The 15,463-nt window shown below is 40.8% G+C and overlaps 1 protein-coding gene and 1 pseudogene across 1 annotated transcript in view; both read left to right on the forward strand.

The window, feature by feature from the left end:
* Positions 1 to 15,463, forward strand: part of EFCAB5 (EF-hand calcium binding domain 5) — a 171,261-nt gene that overhangs the window by 127,219 nt on the left and 28,579 nt on the right. The window contains exons 16-19 of the mRNA XM_077970687.1: positions 10,263 to 10,552; positions 12,113 to 12,282; positions 12,775 to 13,003; positions 14,842 to 14,994. Coding sequence (XP_077826813.1) covers positions 10,263 to 10,552; positions 12,113 to 12,282; positions 12,775 to 13,003; positions 14,842 to 14,994 — 842 coding nt within the window. The remainder of the gene's footprint in view (positions 1 to 10,262; positions 10,553 to 12,112; positions 12,283 to 12,774; positions 13,004 to 14,841; positions 14,995 to 15,463) is intronic.
* On the forward strand, positions 395 to 1,802 carry LOC106993937 (syntaxin-18 pseudogene; annotated as a pseudogene).

Genomic DNA, 15,463 nt, shown 5'->3' on the forward strand with positions numbered 1-15,463 from the left:
CTGATCAACGAATTCAGTAAAGTTGCAGGATACAAAATCAACATATAAAAATCAGTAGGCCGGGTGCGGTGGCTCACGCCTGTAATTCCAGTACTTTGGGAGGCCGAGGCAGGCAGATCACGAGGTCAGGAGATCGAGACCATCCTGGCTAACACGGTGAAACCCCGTCTCTACTAAAAATACAAAAAATTAGCTGAACGTGGTGGTGGGCGCCTGTAGGCCCAGCTACTCCGGAGGCTGAGGCAGGAGAATGGCGTGAACCCGGGAGGCGGAGCTTGCAGTGAGCCGAGATCGCTCCACTGCACTCCAGCCTGGGCGACAGAGCGAGACTCCGTAAAAAAAAAAAAAAAAAAAAAAATCAGTAGCATTTCTATACATCAGCAATCAACCAGAAGAAAAAGAAATTTTAAAAGTAACCCCATTTACAGTAGCCACAAAAAAATACAATACATAGGAATAAATTTAACCAGGGAGATGAAAGACATCTACAAGGAAAACTGTAAAACGCTGATGAAAGAAATTGAAGAGGACACCAAAAAATGGAAGACATCTCACGTTCATGGATTGGAAAAATTAAACTTGTGAAAATGACCATACTACCGCTGTCGCCAGCTGCTGACGCGGGCAGGTCCCATGTGGGGCTGCCGGTGCCGGTCGCTAGGGCGGTAGACATCACGCTGCTATTCCGGACCAGTGTCAAGACGGTGAAGACGCAGAACAAGGCGCTGGGAGTGGCGGTGAGCGGCGGAGTCGATGGCAGCCGGGATGAGCTGTTCCGCCGCAGTCCCTGGCCCAAGGGCGACTTCTCCAGCCGGGCCCACGAAGTGATTTCTCACATTGGCAAACTGAGAGACTGTCTTCTGGAACACAGGAAAGATTATATTAATGCTTATAGCTATACCATGTCTGAACCTGGGAGGATGACAGACACAGAACAAGACCAGATAGACCAGGATGTCCAGATATCCATGAGGACCTGTTCAGAAACAATTCAACAACTACCAACAGAAGCTCACAAGGAGATACATTCCCAGCAGTGAAGGAGCACAGGACTGCTGTTTTGGATTTCACTGAAGACTACTTAAAAAAAAACAGTGTGTAAACTTTACTCAGAACAAAGAGCCATCCGAGTTAAGAGTGGTGGATAAGAAAAGATTATCTAAGCTGAAACCAGAACCAAATACAAAGACAAGATAATCCACATCTGAGAAAGTTTCACAGAGTCCTTCAAAAGACTCTGAAGAAAACCCTGCCACTGAAGAACATCCAGAAAAGATTTTGGCTGAAACACAACCTGAATTGGGAACCTGGGGAGATGGCAAAGGTGAAGATGAATTATCCCCAGAAGAAATACAAATGTTTGAACTGGAAAATCAGCGACGAATTGGTGAAATGAACATCTTGTTTGATGAAGTGAGGCAGATCGAAGGGAGAGTGGTTGAGATTTCCAGACTTCAAGAGATATTCACGGAAAAGGTTTTGCCACAGGAAACTGAGATTGATAGCATTCACCAGTTAGTTGTGGGGGCAACTGAAAATATCAAGGAAGGCAACAAAGACATAAGAGAGGCCATTAACAACAACGCTGGCTTCCACGTGTGGATCCTCTTCTTCCCCATGATGTGTGCTCCTTCTCCTTTCTCTTCCTCGACTGGTACCACAGCTAGCCTGGGCTCCGGGGGCCCAGCACGAGAGTCCTCATGGGCGCTCACAGACTGCGTACTCTCATGTACCCCTGGTGCTGGAGCATGGTATGACCAGATTTTACCACAGAGCCATTTGAAGAGAAAGGGGTTCAGACAGACAGACATACTCCCCCAAAAGGGATACCCAGGCCGATGGTGTTCAGCTGAAAAAGAAAACAGTGCGAAGTGGCCTATGTAGCCATCATAAGGCTAGACAAACTGAATGCCGGAGCTGGTAATTAGTTGTTCCTGAACTTGAGGCTGCCTTGGCAGGGGGGCTGCTCCAGTAGCAGGGGCACAGCAGGTCTCCAAAGCCCCCAATTGTCTCAGGGTTCTAAGGAAGTCACTGACCTTTCCCATCCCAGTAGCTACAGGGAAGAACATAGTTAATCACGTCTCTCAACAAATGATTACTTCTTTGTTTCCTTGTGGCTTCCTGTCTGTCTGAGTCAACCAATACAGATTCACCGGAACATAGAAAAGAAAATTCACATTTGCCTTGTTAATCTAATAAATACAATTACAGCCCCTTTAAAAAAAAGAGAAAAAGAAAATGACCATACTACCAAAAGCAATCTACAGATTCAACACAATCCCGATCAAATACCAATAGCATTTTTCACATAAATAAACAAAAAATTCGAAAATTTGGCTATCCAAAATGCCATGGATAGCCAAAACAATCCTGAACAAAAAGAACAAATAGATATCACACTACCAGACTTTAGAATATACTACAAATCTCTAGTAACCAAAACAGCATGGTACTGGCATAAAAACACATAGACCAATGGAACAGAATAGAGAACCCAGAAAGAAATGCATATATTTACAGCCAACTGATTTTCAACAAAGGTGCCAAGAACATTCATTGGGAAAGGGAGAGTTTCCTCAACAAATATTGCTGGGGAAATCGGATGTTCATATGAAGGAAAATAAAACTAGACCCCTATCTCTCATCATATATAAAAATAAACTCAAAATGGGCCAGGCACTGTGGCTTATACCTGTAATCCCAGCACTTTGGGAGGCCGAGGCAGGTGGATCACCTGAGGTCAGGAGTTCCAGACTAACCTGGCCAACATGGCAATACCCTGTCTCTACTAAAAATACAAAAATTAGCCAGGCATGGTGGTGCACGCCTGTAGTCCCAGCTACTCGGGAGGCTGAGACAGGAAAATTGCTTCAACCCAGGAGGCAGAGGTTGCAGTGAGCTCAGATTGTGCCACTGCACTCCAGCCTAGGTGACAGAGCAAGATTCCGTCTCAAAAAAAAAAAAAAAAAAAAAAAAAAAAACTTCAAATGGATCAAGGACTTAAATGTAAGACCCCCCAGACTATGAAACTACTCATGAAAACATAAGGGAAACACTTCAGGACATTGGTCTAGGGAAATTTTTTATGGAAAAGACCTCAAAAGCACAGGCAACAAAAACAAAGTTAGACAAGTGGGATTATTTCAAACTAAAAAGCTTCTGCACTGCAAAGGAAACAATCAATGGAGTGAAGAGACAACCTGCAGAAGGGGAGAAAATATTTTCAAACTATTCATCTGACAAGGGATTAATATTCAAAATATACAAGGAACTCAGACAAAGCAATAGCCAAAAAAAGAAAAAGAAAAATCAAATAATTCAAATGAAAAAAGGGTAAATGAGCTGAATAGACATCTCTCAAAAGAAAAATGATCAACAGGTATATGAAAAAATGCTTAACATCACTAATCAGGGAAATACAAATCAAAACCACCATGAGGTATTATCTCACCCTGGCACAAAAAATAACAAATGCTGGTGAGGATGCAGACAAAGGGAAACCCTTATACATTGTTGGTGTGATGCAAATTAGTACAGCCATTACTGAAAACAGTGTGGAGGTCCCTGAAAACACTAAAAACAAAACTACTGTGTGATCTAGTAATCCCACTCAAAGTATATATCCAAAAAAAAGGAAATAAGTATGTCACAGAGATTTCTACATTCCCATGTTTATTGCTGCATTACTCACAATAGCTGAGATATGAGATCAGCCTAAGTGTCTATCAGCAGATGAATGGATAAAAAAATTTGGTCTATATACACAATGCAATAGTATTTAGCCACCAAAAAGAAAAAATTCTGTCATTTGAAGCAACATAGATGAGGTTGGAGGGCATTATGTTAAATGAAATAAGTCAGGCACAAAAAGATAAATGTTACATGTTCTTACTCATATGTTGAAGCTAAAAAAGTTGAGCTTATTTAAGGAGAAAGTAGAACAGTGATTACTAGAGACAGGGAAGGTTAAGGGTAGAGGGGATATCCAAAGGTTGGTTAATGGATACAAAAGTATAGCTAGATATGAGGCGTAAGGTATAGTGTTCTGTAGCACTGTAGAGTGACTATAATTAACAGCAATTTGTTGTATATTTTCAAATAGCTGGAAGAGCAGATTTTGAATGTTCCCAACACAAAGAAGTGATAAATGTTTGAGGTGATGTATATGCTCATTATGCTGATTTGATTATTATATATTGTGTACATGTATTGAAATAACACTCTGTACCCCATAAATATGGACAATTATGCATCAATTAAAAATAATAAAGGCAAAAAGTACAGTTGGAAGTAATAAAACATTTATTTTAAAACAAAACAACAAAAAGCATTTTGGTGATACTTTTTGTCACAAAGTTACAGAAACCATGAAAATTAAGAGCCATAGTTATTTAAAAGTCTCATTGAAAAGCACACAAGAGTTTTTTAAAGAAACTGAAAACTGGACAAGTAGCTAGCATAAAACTCCTGTTGCTATTCCTTTGCTCCGGAACTCTGGAATAAAGAATCTCTAAGAAAGTCTTCTATCTTTCTTTGATTTCCATAACCTTGACACTTTTGAAGATTATAAGTTGGTTGCAGTATGTCCTTCATTTTGATTTATCAGCTGTTTCCCCATGGTTAAATTCAGGTTATTCATCTTTGTCAGAAATATATCACAGAAGCAATGCTGTGTTCTTCTCATTGTATCTGATCAGAAGTCCCATGGTAACAACGTTGACCAGTTGATTAAGATTATATCTATCAGGCCCCTCCACTTTAAAGCTGTTTTTTCCCCCTTTGTAATTAGTAAGTACTTCCTGGGTGTCCATTGAAACCGTATAAACCATTCTTCCTTTTTGTCAACTTTTCATTTATTCATTTATAGCAGTATGTGTTCATGGTTTCCTTTTTTAGTCAATGGGTTATAATCCAATACTATCACTATTTGTTTTGATACTCATATTGTCCCAGTTTTAGACAATGGGAGTTCTTTCACTCTGGCTCCTGTGTCCTCCCCTCCCCACGCCCATGGTTTTTTTTTTTTTGTGTGTGTGTGTGTGTGTGTGTGTTTTGACACCAGGTCTCACTCTCTCACTCAATCTGGAGTGCAGTGGCACAACTGTAGCTCGCTGCAGCCTCCAACTCCTGGACTTAAGTGATCATCCTCCCACCACAGACTCCTGAGCAACCGGGACTACAGGTATGCGTCGCAAGCCTGGCTCATTTTTCTAATTTTTGGTATGGATGGGGTCTCTCTGTGTTGCCCATGCTGGTCACAAACTCCTGGCCTGAAGCAACCCTCTCACCTCAGTCTCCCGAAGTGCTGGGATTACAGACGTGAGTCACCATGCCCGACCCCAGCATTTCATTATGAAAACTGTCAAACATGGCAAAGCTGAAAGAATTTTACAGCGATACCTATATACCCACCACATAAATTAATCATTTTTATTTTACCTCACTTCATTAATATTTTACCTCACTTTTTAATCTGTCTATTTATCTCCCTGTCCCTCAATCCTTCCATCTCTCTTATTTTTGATGCATGTAGCGCATTTTAAGTAAATTATAGAAATCAATACGCTTCTCCCTAAATACCTCAGCATGCGTATCATTAATTAGAGTTCGATATTTATTAACAGTTTTTTTCTTTCTTTTTGCACATGGGGAAAGAAGGAAGTTTTTTCCTCTTGAGACCAAATTTCCATAAAATGAGATGTACGAATTTTAAGTGTATATTTGCTGAGTTTTGACAAATACATGCCTTGTGCACCCCATACTCCTATCAAGATACAAACAAATAGCACAGTGACACACCTGTAATCCCAGCTACTCGAGAGGCAGAGGCAGGAAGATCGCTTGAGCCCAGGAGTTCGAGATCAGCCTGGGTAATATCACAAAACCCATCTCTTAAAAAAATAAAAAACCCATCTCTTAAAAAATAAAAATTAAATAAAAGATATAGAACAAAACAAGTCCTCACGCCTCTTTCCCATTCAGTCGCCCACCCTCCAGTCCCCAAAGCAACCACATTTCTATTTCCTACCATAAATTAGTTTGATCTCTTTAGTATTATCTGGAATTTCATAAAAATGAAATTATACAGTATGCACCTTGGTTTTAGAGAGTTTAAACTCTATGTACTCTTTTGTGTATGCCTTCTTTCACTCAGTATAATTTTTACTTTTATTTTTTAACATTTTCAGGGAGACAGAGTCTCACTCTGTTGCGCAGGCTGGAGTGTAGTGGCATGTGATCATAACTCACTGCAGCCTTGAACTCCTGGGCACAAGCAATCCTCCCGCCTCAGCCTCCCAAGTAGCTGGGAGACTACAGGTGCACACCGCCATGCCTGGCTAGTTTATCAACTTTTTGTAGAGACATCATGTTGCCCAGGCTGGGCACTAACTCCTGGCCTCAAGTGATCCTCCCTGCTCAGCCTCCCAAAGCTCTGGATTACAGTCATAAGCCACTGGGCCTGGTCGACTCAGCATAATTTTTCTTGAGAGTCTTAATATGTTGCTACATGTATCAGCAATTTGCTTCTTTTTATTGCTGAGGAGTGTTCCATTGGATGAATATACCATGGTTGGTTTATCCATTTTCCAATGTATGGACACTTGGGCTGTTTCCAGTTCTCAACTATTATAAATAAAGCTACTCTTCACAATCTTAAGTAAATCTTCTGGTGACTATGTTTTCATTTCTTATTAATGAATACTTAGGAGTGAAATATATATGTTTAGCTTTATAAAAAACTGCCAATTTTCTGCCAATTTTCTGCATCCTTTTAACACGTATCCCTCATTCTTTGAGCGTGTCCTTGCTTTCTGGCACAAAGAGATCTTCCAGGTTGGTCTTATATTTTCCCTTCTTTCACCCTGGAATCATCCATCTCCCCAAGCCAGCATCTGGGTTCTACACGTGCTCATTACTCGTGAGTCTCCTCTCTCAGATTTCTCAGTGGACAGATGTAGAAACTGTATGTGTGTGTGTGTGTATGTGTATGCATGCACGCACTCGTGCACACCTGTGCGTGTACATGTATACATTTATATCTGCACGTACCTTTCTGTCTACTAATATTAAAAACCATGAGTTCACACTGGTAATTCCAAGTCCAGTCCAACACAACAGGGTTCATTCTAGTTTTTTCTCATTCCCTTTTGTAGTTCCGTTTTCTCTGGCTGTGTTATCCTAAATATATTTATTTATTTGATTGATCCCCCAATGAATCCATTAGTTCTATATGGAACTAATCTCCCAGCACTGTTGCTGTCCTCTCTTCCACACTGATTTCCTTTTTACTACACTTAAGTTCTAACATCTTGCACTAATTGGCCCTTCCCACATGGCTATCCTCCTTACTCTGCTTAGGTTCTGATAGCCCACAACAGATCACCCCCTCCAAGTGGATGTCCTTTACATAGTCCTTAGGCTCTGACACTCCATGCCAAGGCACATTTTCATGTGGATGCCCTTGTCAATCCACTCAGGCTCTGACTCCTTACGCTGAGCTGACCCCCAACCTATGTGGATGGCCCTTCCATGTAGACACCCTCCTCACCCTGTTTAGGTTCTGACCTCCCAGGCCAGGCCATCCCTCGATTTGGAGGCCCTTCTCACCCTGCTCAAGATTAAACACCCCATGTTGGGCGTCCGTCTCATATGGATACCCTATTTGTACTGCTTGGAATCTGACACCCAAGTTAAACCACCTCTCTGTAAGGCCATCCTCTTTACCCACATGGACCGAAGATTGCCCTTCCACATGGATACCCTCCTCGCCCTGCTCAGGCTCTGACAACTCTTGCCTGGCTAACCCTGCACAGATTTGGGCCCTGATATCCTGCTTGGTGCCACATTGACTTCACCTGACCAGGAACAGATGCTTACCTTGCTCTGCCCCACCTAATGACTTTAGGATCAAATTGTTCAAGGAGGCAAAAGAATGAAAGGGAAAAAAGAAGAAGAAAATGGAAGATGAAGAATCCACAAGGCACTTTTAATCTAATTGAGGATTGTACTAGTTAAGATCCTTTTGGCTCAAGTAATAGAGAACCCAACCCAAAGTGTTTACACATAAGAGGAATTTATTCGTTCATACAATGAAAAAGTCCAGTACTAGTTTAGGACACAACTAGATTTGGGAATCCAAATAATGACATTAGGACAGCTGTCTGGTTCTTTCTCTTTCTCTTGCTGTCTTCCGTTTTAGCTGCACTATCATACAGCCTCTACCTTTGCGGTAACCAGGTCCAGTTTCACATGCTCACAGTTTCATTCAAGTCCAATGGGAATAAAAAAGAAAGTATCTTCTTCCTAACCATTCAATCAAAAAGTCTGGCATTCGTCAGTACTAAACCAACCACTCTGGCTAAAGGAATAGAATGTCATGACTGGCTTAAGCCTGAGGCACATGCTCCACCTCTAGAACTGTGAATGGAACCCCATTCAAACACATGACCAGAGATGGGAATGAAGTTGCTTCCCCAAAGCAAAGTTAGAGATACAATTACTCAGAGAAAGGTAATTGGATGCTAAGATGCAAAAAATCAATAAATGTTCAGCTACAGAAATGAGAAGCTCACACATGATATGATGTCCATAAGTACCAGGTAGTATTTGTTAATTGTCAAATAAATGGTGTAGAATAGATGCTATTGTCTTTCAAGAGGAGGATAAATCACAACAGAAGTCTTCTTGAGGGAGGAGGAACTTTGAACTATACTTTAAAGGGGAAGGGTACATACCCTGTGACTTATTAATTTATAACAACTGTCAAAGAATCTTGCACATATGCACCAGGAGACATTTACAAAATGCTCATAACACTGTTCATATGAGTAAAATACTGAGAATAACTTAAACACCCACTGATAGTAGACTAAATCAGTAATGATATACTCATATAATAACACACACTGGTGAAAATGAATGAATCATAGCTACAGTAACAACATGGAAAGAAATGTTGGAAAGATAAACAACAAGGAAGATACGTAGCATAGTGTTGAATAAAAAAGTATGTCCCAGAAAACTACACATGGTTTGATAACCTTTTTCTAAAGTTTATAAACATGAAAAACTGGCTGAGCTCGGTGGCTACACCTATAATCCCAGCACTTTGGGAGGCTGAGGGGGCAGATCATCTGAGGTCAGGAGTTTGAGACCAGTCTGGCCAATATGGTGAAACCCCACCTCTACTGAAAATATAAAAATTAGCCAGGCATGGTGGTGCACACCTGTAATCCCAGCTACTTAGGAGGCTGAGGCAGGAGAATCGCTTGAATCTGGGAGGTGGAGGTTGCAGTGAGCCAAGATTGTGCCACTACACTCCCGCCTGGGTAACAGAGCTAGACTCCGTCTCAAATAAATAAATAAATTTTAAAAATGCAAAACTAAACCACATATTGTTTAGAAGTGTGTGTGTGCATGTGCGCGTGTGTGTGTGTGTGCGTGTCAAACACATATATTGTTATGTAACTATAATAACACTGGGAAAATTAAAAGAAAGGTAAAGATAAAGCCAAATTCAGGATATCAGTGGGAGATGTGAGGAGGCAGGGAATGGAATAGGGCAGATCACAGAAGAATATATGTTACTGGTAATGTTCAGATTTGGTAGTAGGTTCATGATTATACAATTACAAAAATAGAGAAGAGATGTGAATACAGAAGTGTGCAAGACATGGTCAGGAACCATGAGTAGAATGGAGATACTGCAGCAAATAATTCCTATATGGTATTAGGGGCAGATGTGATTGGAAATAGACTGGATCCAAATATGGTAGGACTTTGAACCAGGGAATTGCCTAATGCAAGTTGTGTTTTAATTTAATTTTACTAACATGTATTGAGCATTTACTATTGTTAAGTCAATTACAAAGTGATAAAAGCTGGCTTTGGGGTTATGAAAGTATGAAAGAAGAGGAGTGGCCACACTGCCAAAGAGTAACAGGATAGAATTAAGTGGCTTATTGGATATGGAAGGCAAAGGTAGGGAAGGAATCAAAGCAAACCTTGAGGTTTCACCAGGCTAGGTGGCAAAATCAAAACAAAACAAAACAAAAACAAAGAAGTTGACACATGAGTCATATTGAGTTCAGCATAGAAATTCATTGTAAAATATTCCATTGGGCTCAGAGATGCCTTTGATATACTTGGTTTTCCACTAGAGCAGTCGTCCAGGGCAGTTCATCGTAAGAGGAGAATGAAAATTACCCCCACCGATGAGTGAACTTTTGGTTAGTTCTTGGTTTTGTGTTTGTGTCTTTTAGCTAAACTACACATCCAATTTCCAAAGCCACACCCTGGTCACGAAGTGAGATTGTCTTCAAAACAATTTCAGAATTACATAGAATTGGTTGTATCTGAACTCAGGGGCAATGAAGACCGAGTTCTGGAAAGTGTTGTGGAATTTCTGATGAATGCTTTAGAAAGGAGCCACATTGAGAGTCTGAGGAATTGTGCCAGGCGGAAGTGGCTGCACCAAATCCAACGTGCTGCAGAGACAAGTGGAGTGTCCCTAGAGCCGGTGTATAGTGAGGCCTTTAAGGCCCTCACGCAGGTACGTTTGCTAAAGTGGTATGTGAGAGGAAACATCTCCTCACAGTAGGCGATGTTCAATATCCGCAAAAGAGGAGCATCCTGAATTCTCTTGAAAAATCGCTGGGTGCTGCTATAGATATTTTATTCATTCCAGTCCATTACAAATGGCCCGAAGCCTAGGAGACGCGCAACTGGAGTGACTGCTGGTTGACAAGATAGAAGCAGAGTAGAAAGGTAGAAAAGACAGATGTAGAAGAGATGTCTTGGGATTTCTAATTTCATTTCTGCTCAGAGTCAAATAAGCCTAGAATGGACAATAGACAGATTATGTAAAATATCAGTAACAAGCTGTACAAGCAGTTCAAGCTACATTTCCCTTGCATGGTATTTTGGGAGTCAGTTTTAAAAGGAACTATTTAAATCATAAACTCATTATCGAGTCTGACACCACACAGTATTTCACAGCATTGCCTAGAAGCAAGCTGAGACTACTGCAGAATCCTGTCACTTAGAATGCATGGCCGTGAGGGGCCACTGCCTACAGCCTTGCCACCTCCTCAGAGACTCCCAGGTTGCTGCTGTTCACAGGCAGAAACAGCATGGCTGCCTTCTACATGTATCATAGATTCCACTGATCCAGGGAACCTGTGCCAGTCATCTCAGCTAAGTAGCGACACTTGCTCAATGGAATCATCTCCTGAATGGCTGAATTTTCCAGTGTAGTTGGAAATGGGGCACCGGGACCAAACAACCACTCAAGAAAAAGAGGCATTGTTCTAGCTTGCTTCAGAGATCTGTGGTATTGTGAGAGAAATCTCACTACACATTTGTTAATGACTCCATGATCTTGTATGTGGAAAGAAGGAATAAAGGCAAAAGAAATGGGCATGGAAAGCAAACCCAAATATATAGAAAGAGGAGAAAAATATCAGGGAAAGTGTCTCACATGTCCCCAATTTATGGATATGTTTAATGTATGTATTGACACATAATATTGTTAATAACATAATAATATTTTAGGTACAGAGAATTTGTAGTTGCCGAAATAGTAGTTGCAGAAAGTCTGCAATCTTGGGCCCAAAAAAAATCCTTCCTGAAATTACAAAGATCAAATATACAAAGTGTGTTAAGAGTTCCTTGAGAGCATTTTTTTTCACATTCACATTCACAGTTGATGGTCAAGAAATATGAGTGAAGTGAAGGCATATTCTTGGCCCAGCTCTCTAAAATCAACACTTTTAATAGAAACACAGACTATTTGACTATAGGTCAAAGGAATCCAAGTTTTAAACTTCTAAATTTGAGTAGACCTGAAAGTTCTCTGGTTTTGTTTTTCTTTTCCAGTAAACCAGGCCAGTTGGCATAGAGGAAACCCCATTATCCTCACTAAAACTCAGATTTAGGGTATAGCTATGGTGTCAACTTTTTCCTCACTGCCCATGAATAGTAATATATGCATTCTTTATTCAGGAAAATGAAACTGCTGGGGTCAGATGCATGAATTAACCAGTGAGGGGGACATGATTAGGGGAGTTCTTTGGCTGTTAGCAAACACATGGTCGGAAATGTTTTGCCGTAGGATGCTGAAGCCCATGGAAATAAAAAGATCAGTGCTCACATTTCCCTCTTAGAAGAAAACCTACTACTGCCTGAGAAAGGGAATGTTCTATTGAGGAATGTGGCTTGCACCTTAGATGATGCTCTATTTGTACTGAACAGAGTGCTCTACAGGGACATGAAAGGAATCAGGTAAGAACGTCTTTAAGAGGCTGGTTTTACCCTCCTAAAAAAATAATTCCCTTTCTAAGTAAACTGGCTTCAAGATCCCAGCTGGCTGCTCAAAAGAGAAGTGGCTCAAGTCACCAGTGCTTCTGGAGTAGAAGCTGATGGCTTCCAGTCCTGGATGATTTCACCTATTTCTAGAGCCCGCTCTTTGGCAACGATTCGCCACACAGGGACTCTACTTCACAATATCAGTTCAATTATTTCTGCCTGCTCCGTAAGTTATGTCTCTGGAGTTCTGTTTATATTTGTTTTCTATGTCCACATCTAAGTTTTTTTTTGTTTTTTTTTTTTTAAGTCTTTCTCAAGTCAGACCTCCAAACTGGTCATCTTATCGAGTCCACTGCTCGGTCATATAATGCCACAGATTGTGAATAGAGAATCGCTCTAGCTTCCTCCATGGTTTAATCTAAGTCTCTCCCTGTGCCTTTCTTCCATCCTCGTACTCTTTTTCCTCAGCTTTACAGTAGTGGATGAAGGGAAGCCGATCCATGTTCCCCAAGTTCAGTACCACGGGAACATCTTCTTCTGGGACCAGTCCCGTAATAAGGATGATTGTAATGGGTCATTCCTGGCTCTGCCTCTTCAAGATGCATATATGAGGATCTTTGGGGTCTTGGCTGTTGACACCCTTAGAGATCCCCACGAAATAAACATCTTTCTACCTCATGAGATCAGATTCTATCAGGTAAGTCATAGACGTCTTCAAGAGCAATGGTAGGATGGCCTCTCCTTCTAATACTTTAAGAGTGAAACCTGAAATCCGATGAGAGTAAAGCTGTGTATACAGATAACATCATCATTCTTGCTCCTGTTCCCTGAATGTATGTTTCAGTCTTTTGAGAAGTTCCCCATTACTTATGGGAGGACTTTCAGCCTCAGTTGCATATCCATGCCTCAGCCTCATGTGTCCCATAGCATTTATCACAGGAATAGAATTTTATGCTATAGAACAGAAATCCAACCATTAGACCACTAAGACCCACAAAGCGAGAATGAACTTTTAGAAGGGACAGATTTGTGTTTTACTAATAGTGGTATCTATCTAGAAATCTTTTGTACTTTCTACAAATGGTACTAACTCTGATATGCATCCCCATAGGTCTTGATTTCAGTGTTATAATTTTTGAGGATGAAAAATAAAGAAAAAGGCCTAAATGTTTCTTGAGTATTCATGTTTTTAAATTGGATCACAAAATGATAGGCACTTTTAAGGTCATGAAATAGCTAGACCATTTCTACAAGCATTTTTATTTAATTTGTGGATAGAACTTGCAGTAAAGGAAGATTGAAAGCCTTTATGGAGACAATGAACTGTGGACTATAGCAGCGAGTTAGGAACTTGAACTTGCTATGCCCTTATCATTTGTTGCCCTGTAAGCCTTTGGCTCCTTATGTTTATTTACCATTATTTTTCACTTTCTCTTCCCATTTATTGGGTGGATAGTTGAGGAAAGTGGTAGAACCTCTTTCTCTGGACATATTTTTAATAATAAAATTCATTCTCATCTGACATGGAATTATGTGACGATATTGAAATGGAGGAGTATGAAGTTATCAGTAGGTGAAGTATATATAGTCTTGTGAGAGAGGTAAAGGCTTCTGGGTTACCCTTAGATGCCTTGAGTCCTAAGATAAAAGGCATATAATTTTGAAGAGTTTGTGATTCCTAGAGTTTCTTGACAACAAGCCCACATATGGGTTCTAAGGATTTCCCATCCCTTCTCTGTGGAACAGGGTCTTCTAATGCCTATAAGAGGACTATGTAATCTAGCACGCTGTGGGTCTTGGAACCAAACATGTCTTATACTGTTGATCTGATGATAGTGGCCATGTCTGCACAGATGCAGGCATTAACATTGGCATCCGATCAAGGCAGCTCCTACCCACCTGCCTAAGATTGGCGTTCGTTCTTGGCTTTTTAACATTTTTTTTCTCATTTCAAAGTTTATCTTGTTCCTTTGATGCTATTCTCTACTAGCACATATCACAAATTTCACTGGATGACTATCAAAAGCATAAAAACTTATGTGGGTCTCTCTCTTTACACCTCTGACTCTTTTTTTGTGAAACTTGCTCTGTTTCCCAGGTTGGAGTGCAGTCGTGCGATCTCCGCTCCTGAGTTCAAGCAATTCTCCTGCCTCAGCCTCCCAAGTAGCTGGGATTACGGGTGCCCACCACCATGCCAAGCTAATATTTGCATTTTTAGTAGAGACAGGGTTTCACCATGTTGGCCTGGCTGGTCTCAAACTCCTGACCTCAAGTGATGCACCCTGACTTGGCCTCCCAAAGTGCTGAGATTAAAGGCATGAGCCACGGTACCTGGCCTATGCCTTTGATTTCTTGATGATCCTTTTTTTATAGTAGAACCTGGAACATTGCCCTTTGAGGACTGCTGAATAATTTGCAGGAAGTAGATTATCAAGAAGTAATTAAATTACTGGTAAAGGTAATCCGATTACTATATTACTAATTATTTTTTCTATTTTAAAAAGAGTAGGCTATTTGAATTTTCTGTCTCTACAGGGTGTTGCCAATGTCTTTAGCACTGCCTATCACTACGTCCACAGCCGGGAGCACATTCTGCATATTGTGATCACTGGCATTGGCTGGCTCTTTGACGTCACATCCAGCATCACCTCCATCACTATGTACTTTGTAGAGCCTAGCCCAGCCCAGGTAGGCAAGGTTCAGTAGTGGTAGATCTCTCCAAGGTAGCCAAGTGTCTAGATGTTATTTCTTGCTAATATTTGAAAACCATATTAATTAGCTATTAGTCTAACTGAAGACAGATTTCCCAATACAAGACCCTTGATTGTGAGTGACGGGAATCCACCTCAAATTGCCTTAGCCAAAAGGGAGAATTAACTGACTCACGTGACCAAAATGAAGAAAGGGCGGGAGTCAAGCTATCTTTCAGGATGGCCAGATCTAGGGATTTGAAACCATCAGTCCTCTCTTGTGTTCATCTGTCCACCTCTCATGTTTGTTTCCCTCTGTACATTGGTTTTGTTCTTCCAGCTAAAGATTGGCTTCTTCCACAGAGCAAGTCAGATGCTTACTAAAAGCATCCAGTAAAAAGTTCCAGTTTGGAAAACCCAAGAAAGAAGACGGAGTCTCACTCTTGTTGCCCAGGCTGGAGTGCAAT

The sequence above is a fragment of the Macaca mulatta genome, chromosome 16, assembly GCF_049350105.2.
Source record: "Macaca mulatta isolate MMU2019108-1 chromosome 16, T2T-MMU8v2.0, whole genome shotgun sequence".
NCBI classification, from domain to species: domain Eukaryota; kingdom Metazoa; phylum Chordata; class Mammalia; order Primates; family Cercopithecidae; genus Macaca; species Macaca mulatta.